Consider the following 23,164-nt stretch of genomic DNA (forward strand, 5'->3'; position numbering starts at 1 on the left):
AACAAATCCGACTTACTGCCGGCAATGCGGCCCAAGCTCTGACACCGGTCATAAAGGGACCTAACAGCCCGTATAAAAGGGCCTGATACCCCTTACTCCCGGAGCACCCCCCACAAGATTCCCTGAGGGACACGGTCGAACGCCTTCTCCAAGTCCACAAAACACAAGTAGACTCGTTGGGCGAACTCCCATGCACCCTCAAGGACCCTGCTGAGGGTGTACAGTGTTCCACGACCAGGACAAAAACCACACTGCTCTTCCTGAATCCGAGGTTCGACTATCCGACGGACCCTCCTCTCCAGCCCTGTCTGCCACCTTGTCTGCTGGTAAAAATTGTCTCAGTTGCACCTCTCTGTTTTACAGCAGTTGTTGATGCTATTGGGTCTGAAGCAAAATTCACATTCCACATGTTATTTACCTATCCAACCTCGTGTGAATGGAATAAATGAATAACACTTATCTGTCCGACCTCGTGTGACTGGTAGAAATATATGTTACATGTCTGACCTTGTGTAAATGGTAAAAATTGATGTTTTTATCTGTCTGACCTTGTTTGTGTGGCATTAATTTTGTGTGCCCCGTTGCTCCATTTGTCAAGTTCATGACTAAATGAAGACGTGAGCAACAGAGATCTAACACAGCCTGTTGTTATCCATGAACTGTATTTACTGTCTGTAAAGGGCTTTACACTGTTAGTTGTTTGGAACTTTATAATTTAATAAAAAAAAATAAAAATAAAGCTAGTTTCATTTAACTTTGCAAATGATCCATTTGCAGGACAAATTCATGGAGATCCTGTCTCAATATTTTAAAAGTGTGCCCTCCAATCCGCACTACTACTTCTATTGTCCCCCGTCAATCAAGAAAGATGTGAGTATCATTTACATTTGTACATATTTTATTTTATTATATTATACACAATGGTTAGGTTTTTTTAAATATTTAACATTTTGAAACAAGTCTTTTGTGTATAATCTCAGTAAGTGAAAACACTCAGCAGTTAAATCTCTATCCTTTGCTTAATAATTAGAAACCAAACGTAATTGTAGAAACGATTTCTATATCATGTAAAGAGAAGCACCTGCTTCAGATCCCAGTGGATAAATCTTTACTTTGTGCATCCTGAACTCAGGTGGACTCAGAAGATGGAGAGACAGAGAGGAGACCCAGTGAAGAGCTGCTTTCAGAGGCTGAGCCTGCAGCTGAAGACGGTCAGCATCCTGTAGTCAGAGTTCAGTCCTAACCAGTTAGATACATGCTCACGTGTTGTTATGAACATCTACCATTGGAAGGCAAAGGCTGATGATAATGTTTTTGCTCTTGTTTGTATGTATGTCATTGACAACAATTATTTTGTGTGACATCTCAGGATATGGCATGAGTTCCTACTAACATATTTCAAGTTTGGCCTAAACAGCTTTAATTTATTAATTTCTTAAGAGAAGATGATCTTAGTCTAAAACTCTGGCATAAAAGGCAAAAGGCAATATGCATTACTTAAAGGAATGCTAGGTCTTAAATTGTAAGGATGGTCTGAATGTTTACACAGATTGCAGGACTCAGTTACAGGTTTGAGCCTTAAACCAAAGAGAGGGCAGAATGAGCTTCACTGGACCTGAAGAAGAGGAAAAGATGTGGGGAGCAAAAAATTAAAGTTACCTGTTTTTGTCCTTAAAGACGTTTCTTTAACCTTGACTAAAAGTATCACAAAGTCAAAGAAAGGAAGAACTCATATCATCTACACCAGGTGTCTACAGCCTGCAGCTCTTAACAATTTTTATTTAGTCTGAGAATGGCAGAACTGGCTGTTTTGATTATAAATGTTGTAGACCCTTAATCAACACAAACCTAAGAAAAATTAGATTTTACTGTCCTACAATTCTTTGCAGCTGTAACATTCAGAGCTACATGCTTTGGGTTAGGGCTTGGTATGAGCTTTAGCAAAAATTGTTTTTGTCAAGAAAAAAATACATAATGATTAAGTAGCATCTGTATGATATATGTGAGAAATTATGCCTTTTTTAATTCGTCATGAACAATTTTCTTTTGAAGTACATATTTGAAAATAATGATGTAGCTCTGATACCTGCTGTAGCCCTGATATAGCATATTATGGTTCTCACTGATGTGTGTGTGCGCACACAAAGCAGTGGAGTTTTCTGAAGCTGAGATGATGATGGTTTGTTTTTCTTCTTGCTCAGAGAACATGTCAAGCTGCTGCATCATGTCAGAGAGTGACACAGACCTGGTGGTGGAATATGAGGAGCATCTAAACTCCAGCTCCCATGAAAAGGGTGAAGACTGCTCCCTGACAGACTCCAACACTGTCAACCAGGACCAGGACTCCTTCAGTATCCTGGATGGAGACTCCCTGCTGGAGCCTGAAGTGCCTCAGCTGGACATGCCCCCCCTGTTTGTTCATGTCACCTGTTCTGTCAACATGAAAAGCAGCCATGGTTCCATGCCCATCCAAACACTTCCTACATGTCTGGGTGAGTACAGGAGTTTGTTTGTTCCTCTAGAATAGTGGTCTTCAATTAAAATTGAGATAGCAAAGCCCAGAATATATACAATATATGCAAGGTATACAGTGTTTATGATAAATATGATAAATGTTGTCTTTTGACAAAAGAAGAGCTGGCTGAAGAAGACTGCACCATCAGACCTTGGAACTAGATTCCCCCAAGAAGCTGAATGCCAATGAAGAGATGCTACAGTGCATCAAGATAATGATAGACAACTTACGAGCTGAAATTATCACCAATAATATCAGAGTGGGTTAGGAGGGAAGTGGCAGCTCCTCTAAACCTGCTAGAAGAAAAAGTTGCTTGGTAAAGTGGAACTATTTCTGATCTTAAGAGCATGGCTAATGAGCATAGGCATTAGATAACTAGCATGCAAGCTAATATGTCAAAGCTCCCTGTGGCTGTAGACAGACACACTGTAGGTGGAATAATATTCCACTTTTGAGCCTTCCAGAAGGCTTAGAAGATCAGAGTTACAGATACAGAGTTAATGGTTGAATTCCTGAGAACTTTTTGAGGCCTGAAGAGAAACCCTGCCTGAACAGAACCTACTGTATGCTATGTGCTAAACCAAAGGAGAACGAGCCGCCATGACCAAAGATACACAGGGGAACAGTTTCTAAGACTGTGCTGGAAAGGCTTTCCCCCTGCTATACAATGGGATAAGGGTGTACATTTTTCTAGATTTGACACCAATTGTGGTCAGATAAAGGGCAGCTTTTATCCCAGTGAAGAAGAAGCTTCATGGCTCTGCTGATGTTAAATTCAGTCTCTGCTACTCAGCTACCCTACACATCACCATGTCCAGTGGCCAGACCCACAAGTTTGAAGACCACGCCCTAGCTTTTGAGTTTGTGAACAAGAAACCTAAGACCAGGAGATAGCCTAACTTCAGGGCATGTTGGAGCTCATTGTATTGGTTGGTGTGGCTGCAACTGAGATCTAAACTTCAAACATGTAACATCAGCTGTGTGCTGGGTTTGTCTGGGTACAACACTTACTCAGCTAATTTTGGTATCAGCGATTTACTTAAAACACAGAGGTACAGATCTTTCTTTTTTTTTTAAATAAATATTTTACTTATTGTTTCATCTTAAAAGGGTATCACTGATTGATGAATGTAATATAATCAAACCTTTTTTGGTTTGTGGCATCTTTCTTCTGCTTTATACATTATTTTATCTATTTATGTGGGACATCTTATGACTTTAGGAGAAACTGTGTGGATCAACAAGGATAAGGGACACTTTTCTGAGGACCAAAATGTCCATTTTCAACATTTGTCCTGATACCCAGTCATTTTCTCTCTAATTCACACCATCATGTATGTGTACAAAGCATCTCTCTGTGAGCCAGGCAAACAAGTCTTGCAGTTTGACAGTTACAGCCCAGAATGCACAATTCTTAAGGATAATGCCCTGTATTGGTGGACATGTGTGAGTATTTTTATATTTTGTTTATGCCACCCTAATTACAACCCTGTAAATTTCAACGAGTTTCAACGAGGTATCATACTCAGCAGAAGCATGGAATTGCTCCAATCCCCTAACTCTGCAGACTTGAATCCCTAATAATTAAAAATGAAGGGTATCCAGAAGATTTGGTGGGCAGTCAGTGACTATCAGGATTCTGGGGGATCTTTTAAAGTTGGTCTCTTAGTTCATCATATACCTTGTGTGATTTTAGTAGTAACACTTTACTTTGCAGATTGCAATGATCATTAATGTCTCTGAACGCATGAGACCAACAGGTTTTAAACTCTCTACAGGAAGAATGCACATTTAGGAGTCTGTCCAGTCTGGATAAAACCCTCTAGTTTTCTCTCAAGTTTTGTTATTCAGTGACAGATGATTGTCTTTGTACAGGTATTGTTTTCTCAGCCTCTTACCTCTCTGTGGGTCAACTTCTTTCTGCAGAGAGGAGAGAGAAGAGGGAATTGACCAGCCCTCAGTAAAAACTGCAATGTCTTTAAAAGTTGCGCTGCTAAAACTGAATTACTGTAAATATGAGAAAAGGTGCACATTTAGATCCAGACAGTGGTGCTCCATTTTGAGACCCACATTCTAAAAGCTCTGCTTACAGCAGACAATTACTGTACAAATAAAGCATACTTTCTTTCAGTTCAAAGGTTTTCTGTCCCAGGTTATAAAATGTTTATCTAGTCATGAAGAGGTAAATATGATCTCAGATGGATTATTACAAGCTGTTGCTTTTTTATTGAAAAAATAAAACAAAACAAAAAGCAGAAACAGAGAGTAAACAATAAGTTTATTTTTTCTGCTAACTCATTCTGAGATCTGATTAAAAACAAATTTTATTTTCTAACCTGATACACAACCTCAGAGCTGAGGATACTTTTTTACCATGTCTGCATGTGATTCAAGTTAAACACTCAGAGGGGTGGAAATAAAATAAAGCTGTAGGTGTTGAAAGGTCATGTGACTGTATTACAGCGATTACATCAGATCAGATGAATAACAGAGTTGGCATTAGAAGCTCACTGCTGGTCCCAGGTCGGTATGTCGTGGCCTCCCACAGGTCTGGAGAAAGCAGTGATGTGGTTCAGAACAACGTCATACAGCTGTTATATCCTCTCCTTCTGCAAGTCGATCCACAGCTGTTGGAACAGGACGTCAAGATCCAGCACATTAGCTCTGGTCTGCTCTGATCCCACATATATTAGACTGGAGAAAGACCAGAGACCTGGCTGACCCCAGGAGGACCTCAACAGATTCATACACTCCACAGAGACATGTAGACAGAGGCTGTGACACAGTCTGTCCTGCCAGGGTCCCCTGAATCAGGACCAAAGGTGACCCGTAGTCAGACCCTGTGACTTCTCACACCACAATGGCAGGAAGAACATCGGTGTTTCTGTTCACAACATTGACCAGATCGGTCCTGTTCCCTTGGTGCTACCATACAAGAACACACACATCTGTGGTCCTGCAGAACTGAGATTCATCTCGAATCATAATATCAAGGTCAAGGTTACTTTATTTATACCCAAGGGTAGATTTGATTGGCAGTGGTACAGAAAAAAAAAACATATTCAAATATTCCTGCGCATACATAATTAGACAAAAAAAAACAAAAACAAAACCATACACAAATAGTAGTACCCAAGGCTCCACAACCATATATAAGCAGTATAAAATTGTGTATTCAGATTCATTTATTTAACTCCTTAACAGCAGTTGGAACAAAACTGTTCTTAAAACGTGTAGTCCTACATTTAGGAACTAAAAACCTCCGACCAGATGGAAGAAGTTGAAACTCCCTATAAAGGGGATGGGGGACATCCCTAACAATAAGAGGCTACTCGCTGTACCTGGCTGATGTACAGAAATGTGACTGATTTTTGGGTCTCTCCGATCATTTTAGTCGACAGCTTGACAATCTGCTGGAGGGAACATTTACCTCTCAGAGTTACTTGGCACCTCTAATCACGAGTCCATGCCTTCTGATTACAGTTCCACTCCAACACAGCCTCTGGTGTTAATGGCAGCTAACATATGGGACGGCTAACCTGTAGTCCGGCTGACACCAGTCATCAAGACATGGTGCAGGATGACCTGAAGTGTTGTAAAGAGTCCAATGCCTTTGTCTGGATGGCAGGAGCAAGTGTAATGGGGTTTTCTAAATTTTTGGTGCAGATTATGATGATCCTCCCTTGATGGGGTCAGTTTTGGACAACCTTCACAACAGGTATGGGTTGTTTCATGTACCACTGGTTCCAACTGGTTCCACGGTGACATCTGTATGCTCCACATGCTGGGCCTCAATACGACCATCCAGCCTCATGTAAACACACATTGTGACCCGTATCAAACTCCATCAATGCTCCATCAAGCTGTCTGAAGCATCTACAAGTCATCCTCTATGTCTGCTGATCTTCACTGACTGTTTCACTGACCACCTGATGCTCCAGCAACTACCTGATGACACTATCATTCCACACATGATACCTCCACTTATACTCTCTGGTTCTTGTTGTAGACTTGCCAGCTGTTTGATATTTAAGTCATTTACAGACCCATCACTGCTCTGCATGTGGACCACATTACAAACAAATCTGTGGCCCTATTTGAAAAATAATGTATACTCTGAATAAAAACTCTCACTTCTCCTTTTGTTAGTGTGACTGAATGAGGTGTTTGTATTTTAATCATTGTTTTTTACACTGACATAAAAGTTTAAAGGTGGCTGTAAAAACAAAGTGTTTTATTGCAGAGCTCATGTCAGTGCTATGTTTGCAGGTGAGATCATTTCCTGCCTAGAGAACACCGCGGCTTTGCAGTCTGTGGATCTGAGCGATCTCTCAGTCACATTGGATGTTTTTGTCCTGACTCTTCCTCTGGAGATTGAAGCCATGGCTGATTTCCATCATAACAGGTGACAGCAAGTGTATGCAAAAAATCAAGACTGCAGCTTTACAGGATAAAAAGCTTTTATAAGAGTGCTTTTATGTGAAATGCATGACTTATATTTGGCATTTTTATTCAAAAACTTCACGGTGACATTATGAGGTATTTCTAAGTATTTTTCTATTAACAAAAATACTTTGGGGAAGGAATCAAATTTTTCATCTTGTGTCTGCATGATGGATTGCAAACTTTTTTTATCATGCAAACCTGCATGACTTTTTTTTACTACAGAATACTGTGAAAAGTACTAGAACACCTATGTTTTATAAAAGTACTCTATGGCCTTGTCCACATGGATTGCTGCTTTTCCAAAACAATCTTGTTTATTGTTTCTAAAAGTATCCTTTAAGCACAGCTCCATTTCTACAAATGTTTTCATCCACACAGAAACTTAGAAAATGACCTAAAATTCTGTAGTACTTCTGCCAGGGCTGTATGTGGCGCTGTAACACTGCCACGGAAATACACCAGAAACAGGATGTGGAGCCAGGAATGGTTCGAAGAAGAGGCCTGCTGATCCTTGTGGTGATTGACATAACTGTTGTAGAGATAAAAAATATTTAGCCATTTTCATTCACCGAATGCATCCTGAAAATTGTAGCTCTATAACAAACATCTGATTTCTAGTGATTGTTGTTGTTGTTTTAACTAAAATCACAGTCAGTACAGTGACTCCCAGCCTTATGAAGTTATATGGATGATGTGACCTTCTGACAGATGCTGCATACATTTCCATGCTCCTTAAAAGACTTTAGGAACTGCTCTCCTAGCCAAGGATGATGATCAACCAGCCAAGTCTTGCAGTCTCTCAAGCTGGAAGAAGTTTAAGAATGATAACATTACATTTTTGTTTGATGGTGAGAAAATGCCTCGTCTCACAGAATATTCTGTCTGGATTCTTTGCCGGTTGTATGCACTTCAAGTGGTTCAAGACAATAAATTAAAGTGAACTCCTAATGAAACACAAATTGCGGTGTTACCAGCAATATCCCCTGTCATTGGGTGATGTGGTCCATTAAGCGTTGTGATATCACCATGTTGACAGCAATAAGATGCCAAAGCAAATCATTTAATACGTAAATGGCTTGGCCTCCCATGCAGGCTTTCCAACACAGCTCTGTTTGGCAGAAACATGCTTACTTTACCATTAAAATCTATTGCCTTGGGCTACAAACAGGAAAAGGCAAGACTTGTGTTCCAGCTGAGAGACTCCCCAGATGCAGTGGTTTGTGAACCTAGAGCCCAGGTTTGTACTGGATGACGCAGATAGGAGAACATGCCATTTGTTGACTGAAACACTGTGGGTGTGCTGCAACCAGGCAGGACGAGTCTCGGGTGGGGGCCTAAACCCAAGTTGTGGTCCAAAGCCAACAAGAAGGAGAGGAAAGAGAAGGTGACCTCTGAAGTGTTAAGGATGAAAGAGGAGTTGTATAAAATCAAGGCTTGGTCAGCAACACCAAAGGAGGTGGATAACCTTGGAAACTGCGCTCAACCCAACAGTCACTTGAGCTGACATGTGGAGGATACCCCAGTCTCTGTAGTTTCTTGGAAAAGTGTCATATGTAACTCTGATCAAGTCCTCAGAACCTGCATTTGTGGTACAGTGTAGAAGAGAATTACCAGCTCTTGGAACGCAAGCCTGCTGCATATTCTAGCTGGATGCAAGACGGCACTAAAGCAGGGCCAGCAGAGATGGAAACACGACTGAGTCCTGCGTAGGCTGGCTGAAATCCTAGAACCATGGAGGTCAATAGAACCAATCCATTTCATCAAACGGGGGATCTGGTCCATTCAACGTTTATAATGCCATGGTCTAATGGCACCAGGAGCTGAAGCAAGCTTACTTTGTGATCTCTACCACTGGAAATATTTTTGTAAAATAATTTCTTCTCTCCACATTAGAGGAAAAAATAAAGCATTAAAACATGGCAACTTTGATGGCAATTTTCTAAAAAATACTGCTGCAAAATCAGACATTTTGAGCTACACCAGTCACAAAAAAATGTCTACAAAGTCCTGTTGGGACTGAACATTTGACAAAAATAAATCATGTGACTGATAATGTGTCAAAAATATCAACATACCAAATTAACTGGTTAGTCAGCTGTAAATGGAAGGTGTTTTTAGGTGTGATGCACTTAAACCTTTTGTCCAAATCTCATTAACTAATTAGAAGACCTGGATGCTGATGTGTGATTTACTTATAGTGGCTGAGATGAGGAAGGAAACTGAGATTGTTGTCAGCATCATGTTGACAGGACAAAAATAGTGGGGAAGATGTGCTTAAAGGTCATCTCAATATTTACCATTGACAAAATATTCTTGTTGTTTAAAATCTGTCCTAGAACCACAGTCCATGTTATGTGATTTGTTTGTGTACAGGTACACCTCAGAGAGTAGCGTGTCTCTGAATCGTTCACCAGCTCAGCCTTCGTCCTATCGCTCTGATGACGAGTTGATGACGGTATTGGATAGTCTGAAAGGTTCCAGTGTCGACGGGTGGGTTGGTTTAACACATATTCTCTGTTATGTAAATCAGACACTGCTGAACATTTCTTCTGGATTTCAAATGTTCCTCATTTCCCTTCAGGGTTGCTGGTGATTCGTTCTCCAGACTCCCGGTTCCACACAAATTAGCAATTCTGGCCACGATGGACGAGGTGAGCCTGGTGGAAACAAAAACAAAGACTGCATTTTTAAGATTTTGGTTTTTAAACACAGTAAAAATCATCAAAATACATCAGTTATACGGTGGCTTGAAAATGCCCACAAGCTTCAAAGTATTTAACTGGGAGTTGATGTGGTGAGAAATACCAACACAAAGTAGTTAATAATTGTGAAGTGGAAGACAAATGATCCATGGAATTAACGATCAAAACTTTTTTTTTTTTTACAAATAAAAAACGTGAAAAGTGTGACTGTGCATTTGTATTCAGCCCTCTTGATTCAATTTGTTGTGGAACCATGTTTCACTACAACTGCAGCTGCAGGTCTTTTGGGGTTTATCTGGAGAGGGTCTGTGAACAGCAGTATTCAGGTTTTACCACAGATTCTCAGTTGGATTTAGGTCCAGACTATGACTGAACCATTCTAACACATGAAAATGCTTTGGTCTGACCCACTCCATTGTAGCTCTTGCTGGATATTTGGGGTCGTTCTCCTGCTGGAAGGTGAACCTTTGCCCCAGTTTCTAGTTTTCTGCAGCCTCTAACAGGTTTTCTTCCAGGAGTGTCCTGTATTTAGCTCCATTCATCTTTTCATCAACTATGACCAGCCTCCCTGTCCCTGCTGAAGAAAAGCAACCCCCCAGTATGATGCTGCCAGCACCATGTTTCACAGCGAAATGGTGTGTTCAGGGTGATGTGCAGCTTTAGTTGTCTCCCCTACTTGTCTTGTGACAAACTTTAAACAGGATTTCTTTTTGGTTTCTTTCAACAACAACCTTCTTCTTCCATAAAGGCCAGATTTGTGGAGTCCTCTGGATTAGTCCTCTTCTTGTCCGACCTGTCAGTTTAGGTGAATGGAGTCATTCGGAATAAAGGGGGCGGATATAAATGTACAGATTTTTATTTGTGAAAACAACATTTAAAAGCATGTATAATTTTCCTTCCACCTCCCATTTATGCACTACTTTGTATTGTCACATAAATACCCAGTAAAAGAGTTTGTGGTTGGAATGTGACAAAATCTTGGGACGTTAATGGACAATAAATACTTTTTCAAGGCTCTGTAATTACAAGGCAGAGGCTTATAATGACATGTTTAGTGAAGTCATTGGTGTATGTTCAATATATGTCATATGGTGATCTTAGAAACAGACAATCATTATTCCAACAGTTTTATACCACTAAGAGTCTTCAGTAACACAACAAACAGTTAACTACAACCTTTAGTTGGGGGTGTTTGGATTATTTACTTGTATTTGTTGTTAAAAACTGCATTGTAACAGTTTTTGTTTTTCTTTGTGTGATTTAGATTCGTTGGCTGCTGGAGGACGAGATTGTTTCTGCATTGCGTCACTCTCGGGTCATTGGCTCGATCACACTACAGAAAGTAGCAGAGCACGTTTTCCGCTCTAGTGGTCGACCACACTGTCACTGTGAAGACGTCCCACTTCAGTTCGTCTTTGGGCCTGAACAGTCTCTGGAAAAATTCAAAGAGGCAAGAATACACACAAAGTACCTTAATGCTCCATTCAAAGTTTTAGGAAGCTCAAATCTCAGACCTGCTTATCTGTTTAAAGTTGTTTTTATTTGTTTGACGTAAATGGTAGATTAAGAAAGTGGTGGCTGATTTAAAAAAAAAAAAGGAAATCCTTCCGCTGGCTATAAAGGGCTGGATTAATGGACAAACCAAAGGCACTAATCACGGCAGCACAAGAGCAATAGAGGCCAGGGTCAACCACACCAGACAGGACCCAAGATACAGGCTGTGCAAAGATGTCCCTGAGACAGTCCAGCATGTAAGATGCAGGCAGACAAAGCATACCTGGAAAACCATAATCAAGTGGCTGGAATAGTGTACAGGAACATCTGAGCTGAGAATGGAGTGGAGATCCCACAGTCAAAGTGGGAGACTCCACCAAGGGTGGTGAAGAATAGCAGGGCTAAGATCCTGTGGGACATCGAGATCCAGACTGACAAACAAGCGATGGCTAACCAACCATTGTGGTGATGGATAAGATCAAGAAGAAAGCAGTGGTGATAGATGTAGCAGTCCCTAGTGACTGTAACATGTGGAAGAGATCTCAGTGTGTTTCAGATAAAATGTAATATTTTGAAAAAGTGTAAAAGCTACCAAAAAACCCCAAAAGTCATAGCACACTGTTCATGATGGAGGTGAATCATTTGTTATAAGAAGGATTTTAATAGCACAAAGTATATGGAGGTAGTATGATTGCAAAGAAATGTACAGAAGAAAGAAACTATTAACAGGAAAACAATTTGTAGTCTAAATACTGCATCAGCATTCAGACGATTGTGAACATTTCTTCTGTTCAGATTCTTTGCGTGGAGAAAGCTAGTCTCAAATCAGTCGATAAATAGAACATTTTTTAAAGTCAAATTTCTTCAGAACGCAGCAGGTGGGTTAGTACCCCTTTATCCTCCATTTTTTTCTTCACTTTAAATTTAACAGGTCACGTTTTGATGATGGAAGCTGTAATGTTTAAAACACAAACATTATCTTGTAGCACTAAATGAATATGTAGGGCTTCTCTGTCATAGAGCATCCAAATGATGCCACTGCTCAGATGCATAACGATTTATGATGGGATGTTTCTGATTTTGCAGGAGTTCCGTAGGATATTGTTTTCTGGTTACAGCCTGAATGCAGAACAGGACAACTTCTTCTATCTGTCCTTGAGTAGACTTCACCCCCAGAGGATCCAGGCAGCCAAGAGGCTGTCAGAAAGTGCTGCAGAGCCCCTACAACAGACCAGACCCTGCCGTGCTGGAGCCCCTGGGGAGTCTGTGATGCTAGAGACTGAAGCAGAGGTGCAGGCGGACAGCATCTATGGTCTTATTAAGTCGGATTTATCGTCTACACCCAAAAAGGCATGAGGGCATGAATGTTGTACCAAAGTAATCATTGGATGTACAACTGCAACTGATAAACTTTTGGAGTTAACCCAATACAGATGGCCGCCAGAGATAACTCAATTTAAAAAAGCACAACATTGCTCTAACTCAGTCAGTTTCACAGATATTGAGCTAAGTTTGATTCAGTAGTAGCTGAGAGTCATCTTTAACACAGCACATGAGATCTGACGGTATTTTTAAGGTTTGACCAAAAGAGCTACAACTCTGTATTTTTTTTTTAATCATAAGTTGAGCTTTGTTTAAAACTTTGGCATGAAAGGCAGTGGGCAACATGCATTCCTTCAGGGAATGCGGGGCCTTGAATTTTATTTCAAAGTTGTTTTTTGATATTGCAATATTTTCACATTTTATTTGCATAGAACAAACCAACTGAAGAAACTTCGAGATAAAAAGTGAAACTTGTTAAAATGATTTCAGAGTTTATAGCTGCAACGTAACAGATTTTACGAGAATCTCTGTCTGCCTACAGGGTGACAGCAGGAAGTCCACAAGTCATCTTGCTGATGTTTCTGCTGAAGCTGCTGCAGAAACCAGTGAGCCAGTCAACACAACAAAGCCTGAAGCAGATGCCCCTGGCAGTGCGACAGGGGACAGACGTCATCCCTTTCAGCTTCAGTCTGAATGTGGCACAGATCCTAACTCCCCCCCAAAGACGGCATCCAGCATCAGTCTGGCTGAGTCCATGCAGTCAGCCTCTCACAGTGAGTCCATCACACATCACAACACATAAAAAACTCTTTGATTATCTTGTAGCATAGACATGTACTGTAGAAGATACACTGAGGTTCAATAGTCTTATAAACCCTGTATGTGTGATGATTTGTAATTATCAGCAAAGACCAAAACAAGTTTAGACACCCCAGAAATGCAGGATTTTCCAGAGGTACATGAATGTATCATGATGAATATAGACAAAGGACAGATCTCAGAGGTTTCAGGTCAGGCGTATAAATATCTGGAGGCAGAATATTTATTTATTTATTTTTTTACTTTTCCATCCATATGTGACAAAGGACTCAGCTGCAGACCAGAACAGCTCAGCTCAAAGAGCACAGTATTTATGAACTTCACAGTATAGTGTAGTAAGCTCTTCAAATCCCTAAATATCTGCTTTGAAGGAGAGAAAAAAAAATATTTATATTTTTATCATGTCTTTTTTATTATATAAGGATGTGACACAAATATCCCTTTGTATGTTAGATTATGTCTAAAAGTCATGATCTTCTTTCATTTTGTGCTCAGATTAAAAAAAGTGTGAATATTATAAAATAAATTATATTAAAAATAAAACAAGAAAACTAAATAAACTGGATGAGATTGTGTCTCTCTCAGGTGGCAGCAAACTCAGACCAAGCCGTGTCCAGAGTGTCGTTTCCAGCCAGGGCAGTCTGGACTCAGACATGCAGGGTAAGTTCTCACCAGGGCTGCAAATTCCAAGAATTTTTAAAGTTGGAAACTATCCATGGGATTCAGAGGAATTCATGGAAATAAACCTGGAATTTAAAATATTAAAGGTTGGCCTTTAACGGGGATTTCAGGTGTAGTTTGAGAAAATCTATTTTAGCAGAGTCCTGTCTAAAACAACCAGATTTCATTGCTGTACCATGCAGTGAGAGCAACCACATCGTAAAAAAGGATAAGCTGTCACTTGGACATGTTGAAGGATTTTTATATTTTTGATTTTATGATATGCAACTTACTGATTTTTGTTTTGTTTTTATGTAAATGTAATGACAAAAAACATGGGAAAACATCATGTAACATGAATATCTTTGTTCAGAATTGGGTGCATTAATTTAGAAAAGGATTACAAAAACAAAAAAAAAAGAGAACTGAAAATGTTCAAAATCTGTTGTTCTCTAAAGGTTGTGTAGTTGTGACACAGTGATGTCATCAGTTACACCATCATATCCAAATCAGGTAATTAAATTTGTATCTTTTGTAAACTTCGGGTCAAACTTAATATCTGTCTCTGACAAAACAAAATGTTTGTATAATTGTTTGGATATGAAACAATTTGTTTAAATTACCCCCCAATTTCCAGGTTATTTATTTCCATAAATTCTTATAATTCCCATGGAAAGTTTCTGGAATTTTACCAGATTTTAGAGAGCCACTTACAAAGCAAATAAGGCCCAGGTTAAAAGTCATTCCTTCAGGTAGTATCTAACTGGTCTGAGATAACTGTCCAGGGAGTAGTTGACAACTCTAAATAGGGAAAATAGGTGAATCTTTTGTTGCAGTCCCACTAAATTCTAAGTGTTTGCAGCTAGTAAGCTATGTGGCCACATTTTAAGCAGCCAATTTTTGAAAATCATGACTTATTTCTGCAGCCTTCCGTTACACTCAAAATGACCCTGTTTCCTACAGCATTGTAACTCCTTTCTGTGTTTGGATGCTTGAAGGTTATGACGGCGGTAGCAGTGACTCAGAATGTGAAAGTCCCACCATGGATGAGCAAGAGGCTCAGCCTCCTCAGATGCCAGACTTCTGGCTGATTGTTCGGATCCACCAGGACAGAGTAAAGGTCTACTCTCATTCCAGGTCAGAGCCAATCCTCTCAGCACCTGTTACAGACTGTTTTTATTAAGATTTCCAAAACCAGTGCTGTTCTTCCAGGTGAAAGGAACAATTAATTCAGTTCAGTTCATTTATATGGCACCAATTCACAACAAAATTTATCTCAAGGCACTGTAAAAAAGAATAAGAAAACAAGCCAAATCATAAATTCAATGCTGATCTCGATTCACATCCATTTAGAGTCAGTTAAATTCTCATGATGCAATACAGTCTTATACAGTACACTTTAAAATGCCAATTAGTAAAAGTTATCTAAGGAAACCAGCAAATTGTGTTGAATCTTCATTTTTAGCAGTACACTGGCAACAGTGTAAGAAATGACTCCATTTTAACAGGAAGAAACCTCCAGCAGAACCAGAACCAGGCTCAGGATAGGCAGCCATCTGTCTCTGCCAGCTGAGGTTTGAGAGGACAGAGAAGAGACACAGACAAACACAGAATGACTGGTACAGGTGTAGTCTCTAAAAAAACAAAGAAAAACACTTGTTAATGGTAGAAATAATTACAAAAATAAACCTGGAGAGCGGAGCGAGTAAAGACAACATTAGAGTTTGACCTCCAGCAATCTAAGCCTACAGTCAGCCTCACGGTCAGAAACTGGAAGTTGGTTCCACAAGAGAGGAGCTTGATATCTGAAAGCTCTGCCTCCCATCCAACATTTAGAAACTCTAGGAACCACAAGTAAACCTGCATTCTGAGAGCAAAGTGCTCTGTTAGAAAAATATGAAACAATGTTTTTAATTATAAGATGGAACTTGGTAGTTGAGAGTTTTGTATGTTAAAAGTAAGATTTTAGACTCAATTCTGAGTTTGACAGGGAGCCTATTTATGGTAAAATCATCTTATTCCAACCAACTGTCCAGTGGTTGCTACATTCATTATAATAAGTGGTTATTTAAACCTAAATGTTTGTTGGATTTATCCATGCTTTACAGAAGCTTCACAGAAGAAAAAGATGTAAATGCAGAGGATATGGAGAAGAAGGAGGAAGACCAGGAGCTGCCTGAATACTTACTGTTGCATCAAAGTATGGTCAGGAAGATTGGGGAAATTTGCAGAATCGTTAATCAGGTACTTTCATGATTAAACATTCTGTCACTAAATCATTTCACCTCTGAGTAGCATATATTTCAAGTTTCTCTACCTCAAATTTGGATTTTTACTATTTTTGTTATTTTTTCTTTTTTTAAATTGAGAAATCCCACAATACTGGAGCCATACAAGAATCTGGGTCAAAATAATCTCTTTTATGGTATATTTGTGCATTAAAAAACGATTATTCTTATAACAAGCATAATGTGTTATGGACAGAAAAAAGCACACATACACACATACAACATACATTATACCGTCTTCTCACCGTCTCTAACAAACACACACACACACACACACACACAGGCGCGCTCGCACACTTTCCGCTATTTCTGAGTCATTGTTTTAGCTTATTTACCCTTCCTGTACATTTAGTTTAGTTTATCTTTGCTCATATTTTAGATATTGTTAGATTGTTAGATTCCTAATTGTTGTTTAGTTCAGCTTTAACTTTATCATGATTTTATTTAGATTATTTTAGCTACTATTTTGACTATCTCAGCTCATGTTTAGATATGTTTCGTTTCATGATTTTACTTAGGTTATCCTGTATTTAATTTAGATTATACATGATTGATGTTTTTACTTCTCTATTTCTCTATTTGATTATGATTTCATTTAGATTATTTTAACTACTATTTTGACTGTCTTAGCTCATGTTTAGATATGTCTGGTTTCGTGATTTTATTTAGATTATCCTATATTTCATTTAGATTAGACATGATTGATGTGTTTTTTCTGTGTTTGATTCTGTTGTTGTTTCTGTTGTAAAGCGCTTTGGATCGCCTAGTTGCCGAAAAGTGCTATATAAATAAATCTCACTTCACTTCACTTCACTTGAATTTTACATCAACAAATTTCATCACTCTCTGTTCACATTAAAATTAATTATACAAAAAAGGAAAAGGGACTAAACATAAAATAATTTACAATACGTCACATGTTTCTTATGCAAAAACAAAGTTCAATATTTGACCTTCAATGACAACAAAATATTTCTCACTGCTGCCAGACAAGCAATGTTGTTTTTGCCCATGTTTGTATGTTTGCATTTGTTTGTTTGTCCATCTTTTAGTAAAATATGAATCCCTGAACAGTAGCCTTAACACAATTCGAGATGATCACCACAGCTAATCAGTCTTTGTTAATACAAACATGACTATAACTCGTAATGAGTAGCACTTTGTTGTGAATGACTCTCTGCTACTACCACATCCAATTGTAGCTTAGTATTTGTAAAATTGACTGAATTCGAGCAATTTTGGGGTTTTTGCTGAAGTCACTTGGCTGTCATTGCAACCAAATATGATTACTTTCTGAGAGTTTCATTAAAACCCATCCATTGTTTCATGAGATAATTTGTCAACACTACAGACAAACAATGAGACAGACATGAGCAAAAATATTTTTGCCTCGCCTTCAGCAGCGGGTGATAACAAGAAAATGAAAACAGAAGCTTTTATTGTATGTTTTATTGTTGTTTCCAATAAAAGTTGTCTCAGGTTAAAATTGTGTTTAAATAAAAAGCCTTAGTTTAGTTTGTTATGAATAATCAACTCTTGCTCGTTGTGTACTGTGTGTATTTCTAGCGCATGCTGTTACAAGACTTACATGACAGCCATGTGTGTAACAAACTACTGGTGGCTGAGAGTGAGGAAGACATCTGGAAGAACGAGTCTCTGTGTAGGCAGAGACTCAACAACTCAGATGGTAAGTTACCATGTCACACTTTGAAATGACTTCAGATAAGAAGTCATAAACTGTTTTGAACAATAATTGGTGTTTGTGAACTCACCAGCATAAGTGACATCTGTATTTATGATCTGCACTTTAACCAAGAGCTGCAATCTGTTTCAAGCAAGGTTGACACTCACTGGCCACGTTATTAAGTCCATCTTGCCAGTACCAGGTTGAATCCTGTACCCTTAATTCTTCATGTCATAGATTCAACAAGATGTTAGAAACATTCCTCAAAGACTTTGGTCCATAGTGACAGACTTTTCAGCTCAACATCCATGATGTGCATCTCCTGTTCCACCACATCCCTAAGGTTCTGGACTGGACTGAGATCTGGTGGCTGTGGAGACCATTGTAGTTTTCATGTCTGGTCTTACAGTCTACAGTAGCTGGTGCTTGGCTCCCCTGGTGTTTGTTCCCTCTGTGCTTCGCTCAGGTAGTGACCCATGTGTCTATTCATCTTAGCTGCAATGATGTCTGACAGGAGCTTCCATGTTATACAGAGGCAGGTGATTGGTCAGTAGTTGGATGGGATTGGCCCATTTCTGAGGATCTTTCATGACCAGTACTTTCTGACCTTGGATCAACCACTATGAGTGGGTCTCTTCTATTAGCATTCACCCACTGTAGCAAACTAAGAAAGTACTTTATCACTTTGGCGAGGGGTGTAGGGGAGTATCAACTTATTTTTCCTTTTTTGTATGTTTTTATTCACCACTCAGACTACAACACAGAGGAGAGCTATCAGGCCAGAGACTACCTGGCAGCAACTATGCAGTTCATTCCAGGGCACTTTGCTTGTGACGTGGTGTGGAGCACAATCATCCATATTCATCCACGCCTCAAGATGGGACCCAACATGGGGGTGTCTCGGGGTGAGTTACAGATCTCAGTTTCCATCTCAAGAGAAGAAAAAAAAATCCTACAACTACAACAAGCAATTGCATTTGTTTTCATACTGCATATTTATTATTGTTTTGTTTGTTTTGACATTTCTATTTTGAAAAGAAATTACTTTGTAATGAGCAACTAAAGTGATACGTATGTAATTTCATGAAGTCAATAAATATTTATAGACTTGTTAGTTTAGCTGTTTGATACAGCAACTTTAAAACATTTAATAGCTCTTTGTGGAATCCATTAACAAGTGTACTGTGAAATATCTCTTGTAGAAATTCATTAGAATGACATGTTCCTCTGTAAAATGTCTGCAGATGTGTTAAACTCAGATCCTATCAGCTGAACAAAGTCTCAGTATTGAATGCTGTCAGCTGCTGTAGTTAGTGGGATGCATGGTTCCACTGAACAGCTCATTGCGTAATTATGTTAAGCTTGCATATCTTCTACACTTCTATGGGTAATTGAATGCATTACTTTACTTAATTAAGTACATCTGATTCTCACGTTTTTGAAACAGGAATGTTTGTTTTAATGTAAAATGCAGACACCACATACTTGCCAACCATCCCGCATTTAGCCCCCCCGTCCCTTGTCCCGCATCACCCTGTGTGGGACAGCCAAAAGTTGCGCATTTGGCCCTGGCCTTGCCTGGCAGCCTGCAGCGGTGCTTCAGCAGCAGCCACATGCAGCACAGGGTTCTCAAGTCTCACGCATTGACCGTGAGACACACGCATTGAGTGCACACTCTCACACGCCAAACTTTGTATTTCTCACGCAAAAAAACCACACACACACACAGCCTTTTTGTCACTTTAACGCTATATTTAGCAAGATTCCTCTAGCATTTTTTTAAAGCGACTAGCGACAAATCTAGTGACTTTGGCGGCTAAATGTGAGAAAGCAATCATTCTGCAGCGTACCGTAAGCCCCGCCCACTTCCCCAAGCACTGACAGCTCTCAGTCTCACAGCAGAGAGGAGACCCGCTCCACTCTGTGTCCACAGTGGTGCTCCCGCACACCCCCTGGAGCACGCGCAGGAGCGCGATTGTTTTCGTGTGAGTCGTGTTGTCATCTGATGACAGAGAGCTAAAGATGGAGAGGCAGAAAAGGTAAAGATGTAGGCATGAAAGAAAACTTTTCAAAGTGGTTGAAAGACAGCAGGAAGTTCTGTCTGAGCATCAAGAGGAGGCCTGGAAATATTCAGGTTAGCTAAAGCTACTAATACTAATAAATAACAAGTTACAGCTGTTTACTGATCACTATTTACAATATAACAGCTGAGAGGATGGAGAGAAAGAATCAGACAGGAGAAGGAGACAGGTTGGTTAATGTTAGCTGGAAGTGTAGAAACAGCCACTTAATACCAAAGGATTTATTTTAAAATATTGTTTATACTAAAAAAGTGCATTAGCAAGATGTGTAATTTATTCAAAGCTAATTAATAATACTTGCTTAGAGGAGAAAAACACAACTAAGGAATGAAGGAGACAGACATGAGGTCAGTGATCAGCTGCTGTAGAGGAGAGCAGAGATGACATCAGGTAGGAATAATTCTGCTACTGAGGCCACAAAAACCTAGATGCCCTGGAGGGTTTGAATTTCTGCTGACCATTACTGTGTCCTTTTGGACACAAAATTAGTGCAGGCAGACATGGCAAGACCAACACCACAGAGGAGAAAGTGGACAAGAGAGGTGAAGATGATGATGATGATGATGATGATGATGATGATGATGAGGGAGAGGAACAGAGAGGTGCAGAGGAGAGGATTGGGGCAAGACCTTACTCAGAAGATCCATCTGAATGGCCTTCCCCACAGGAAGTGGGGGACTCATTGACTCATACAGTCAGTTCATGGTTGAGAATGACCCACAGAGATGTTCTGACGGGTCATATCCCATAGCAGGTATTATATGTTATAAGTCCATGAAAAAAAAAATTATTCACTTAAACAGGTAAAAGAAAAAAAAGGGGACGCACGGACCTCCTCAGAGTGAAGTATGCCCGAGTATGTGGGGGCCTTTATGTCGGTGCAGTAGTCTCTGAAATGATAGGGGGCTGTTTTGTTTTGCTTAATGCGCCTTATAGTCCGGTGCGCTTTATAAATGACAAAAGTAAAAAAATGGACCATTCATTGACAGTGTGCCTTATTGTGCGGAAAATACGGTACAGCTTTTAGAACAATATGTGCTCCCATCTATCTTTTTCAAGGAAGGCCTTGCATATTTCAGCAATACAATGCCAAACTGAATATTGTATCCATTACAACTGGATGGCTTCAAAGTAGAAGAGTACAGATGCTGAACTGACTTGCCTGAAGTCCAGATCTCTCACCTACTGAAAAATTTCTGGTGTCATGAAACCATGTTGCTAATTTTAGAAGAAAAAAAAATCTCTCTCTCTCTCTCTCTCTCTCTCTATATATATATATATATATATATATATATATATATATAAAATGATTGCATTTTTAAAATTCAAATTTATTTTCAAAGCATGTTAACCCTCTAAATGTATCACTCCCTACCCCACTTTTGTTGCAGCCATGCAGGCTCTTCGATCCGTGATGAACTCTTTCTCTGTGGTCAACAGGAAGAACATGTTTGTTTACCAGGAAAGAACCACCAAATCAGTCTTCTACCTCAGGTTTGATTTTGTTTCACACTGTGAAAAAAACATAAACAAATGTTGCAAAAAAATTAAAAATAATTGTAAAAAAACAGCGTACAAAATACATTAAGCATAAATTTAAGAAATGTGGTAAATTTGAATAGTTTTAACAGGCTGACATTTGTAAATAATTTACCCAGCTGATCCTCTGGATACCGAACATGAAATGGTCTATTACGTCTGTATATTTGAACCAATATAACTCCCAAGTGAACAGCAGTTTAATGTGACATGAAGTAGATTTTCCCCTTGGTTGTCAGTCCAGCAAAATGATTGGATTTTTGCGCTTGTATTCCTCTTTTTTTTTCTTCTTATGTTTACTGTTTGGAGTGTCTTGTTCACGTCTTGTTCACTGTTTCTGATGCGTTACAGCGCCTAACAGAGTAGCTGCAGCATTTGGGTCATTTTTCAGCAAAAACATTTGGATGAAAACATTTCTAGAAGCAGTGCTTTACATAGAAAAAGATGCAAAGAACGAACTGTTCTGGTGTGGGTTTTTATGTTGGGTTGAAAACTGTCTCGTAAACAAAAAAAAACAAAAAAAACCCCTGTCCTGTGTTTTTGTCTGGTGAAGATGTCCCCACCACTAGAAATTGTTTGTGTAGTGGCAGTTTAAACAAACTTGTTAGGCACTAGGACCTGTACCACAAGGCAGCCTGTCCCTCCTACAGTATTTAGATGTTTGAATTATTTTTAGTTTTTTTTAAGCCCCATGGCAAAATGTTTTAATCAGAACTCAGTGAAAGAAATGGTGGTTTTTAAAGGAAAACATAAGAAACAAGAAGCACTTGAAGGAGCCCAAGGCCATACAGTCACCAACTCTTGTACGATCTGGATTTGGTGGTGATCCAGTGTATCACCACTAACATTTAATCACTTGTTTTTTGTGACAACCCCAACATTTTCTGAAAATATCATTGAAATCTGTTCATTAGATTTTAAGTAAACTTGCTAATAAATGGATGGACGAACAAAAAAACAACACTGAAATCCCTGAAACCATTACTGTCTTGGCAGAGGTACTGAATAATAGTTATTATATTAAAATTTTCCAGTAAATAGGTTTTTTTGGTTGATAACTAACATATATTAAGAAAAAAATAATTATCTATTTCAGTATAAATATGTTGACATAAGAAATCAGAAAAATATGTTAACTTTATCTTTTCAATAAAATAGTGAAGAAAAAGGTTTGGTGCTTGATCAGGTTTTAATTATGGTTATTTGTAAAAAATAAGTTTGACCCTCCCTGAGTTTAAAGGTCACACAGCTTTATTGAGAAGTTTAAAGGTCATATAAAGTTGAAGAACCGTTCTAAGTTCTAAGGAGACTTGAGAGAACTCAGTCAGGAGGTTTTAGTTTATGGCAAAAGCCTTTTTCCTTGAAATACTGTTAATATGTCATCCCATCTCGTTCGTGTGGATCCAAGATCCCGTCTTGTGATATACAGGTGCTGGTCATAAAATTAGAATATCATGAAAAAGTAGATTGATTAGAATATTACTGAAGACCAATAAAAACAAAGGATTTATAGAAATGTTGGCCAACTGAAAAGTATGAACATGAAAAGTATGAGCATGTACAGCACTCAGTATTTAGTTGGGCCTCCTTTGGCCTGTATTACTGCAGCAATG

The 23,164-nt window shown here is 39.1% G+C and overlaps 1 protein-coding gene across 1 annotated transcript in view; it reads left to right on the top strand.

Annotated features, from left to right (window-relative positions):
* The window catches only part of szt2 (SZT2 subunit of KICSTOR complex), a 321,741-nt gene that overhangs the window by 200,592 nt on the left and 97,985 nt on the right, over positions 1-23,164 (top strand). Inside the window, exons 30-44 of the mRNA XM_037981182.1 lie at positions 778-870; positions 1,133-1,211; positions 2,202-2,492; positions 6,785-6,920; positions 9,335-9,451; positions 9,543-9,612; positions 10,928-11,113; positions 12,244-12,447; positions 13,022-13,253; positions 13,885-13,959; positions 14,958-15,096; positions 16,068-16,203; positions 17,814-17,934; positions 18,684-18,836; positions 21,404-21,506. Coding sequence (XP_037837110.1) covers positions 778-870; positions 1,133-1,211; positions 2,202-2,492; positions 6,785-6,920; positions 9,335-9,451; positions 9,543-9,612; positions 10,928-11,113; positions 12,244-12,447; positions 13,022-13,253; positions 13,885-13,959; positions 14,958-15,096; positions 16,068-16,203; positions 17,814-17,934; positions 18,684-18,836; positions 21,404-21,506 — 2,135 coding nt within the window. The remainder of the gene's footprint in view (positions 1-777; positions 871-1,132; positions 1,212-2,201; positions 2,493-6,784; positions 6,921-9,334; positions 9,452-9,542; positions 9,613-10,927; positions 11,114-12,243; positions 12,448-13,021; positions 13,254-13,884; positions 13,960-14,957; positions 15,097-16,067; positions 16,204-17,813; positions 17,935-18,683; positions 18,837-21,403; positions 21,507-23,164) is intronic.

Source organism: Kryptolebias marmoratus, linkage group LG18 (assembly GCF_001649575.2).
Source record: "Kryptolebias marmoratus isolate JLee-2015 linkage group LG18, ASM164957v2, whole genome shotgun sequence".
Classification (NCBI taxonomy): Eukaryota; Metazoa; Chordata; class Actinopteri; order Cyprinodontiformes; family Rivulidae; genus Kryptolebias; species Kryptolebias marmoratus.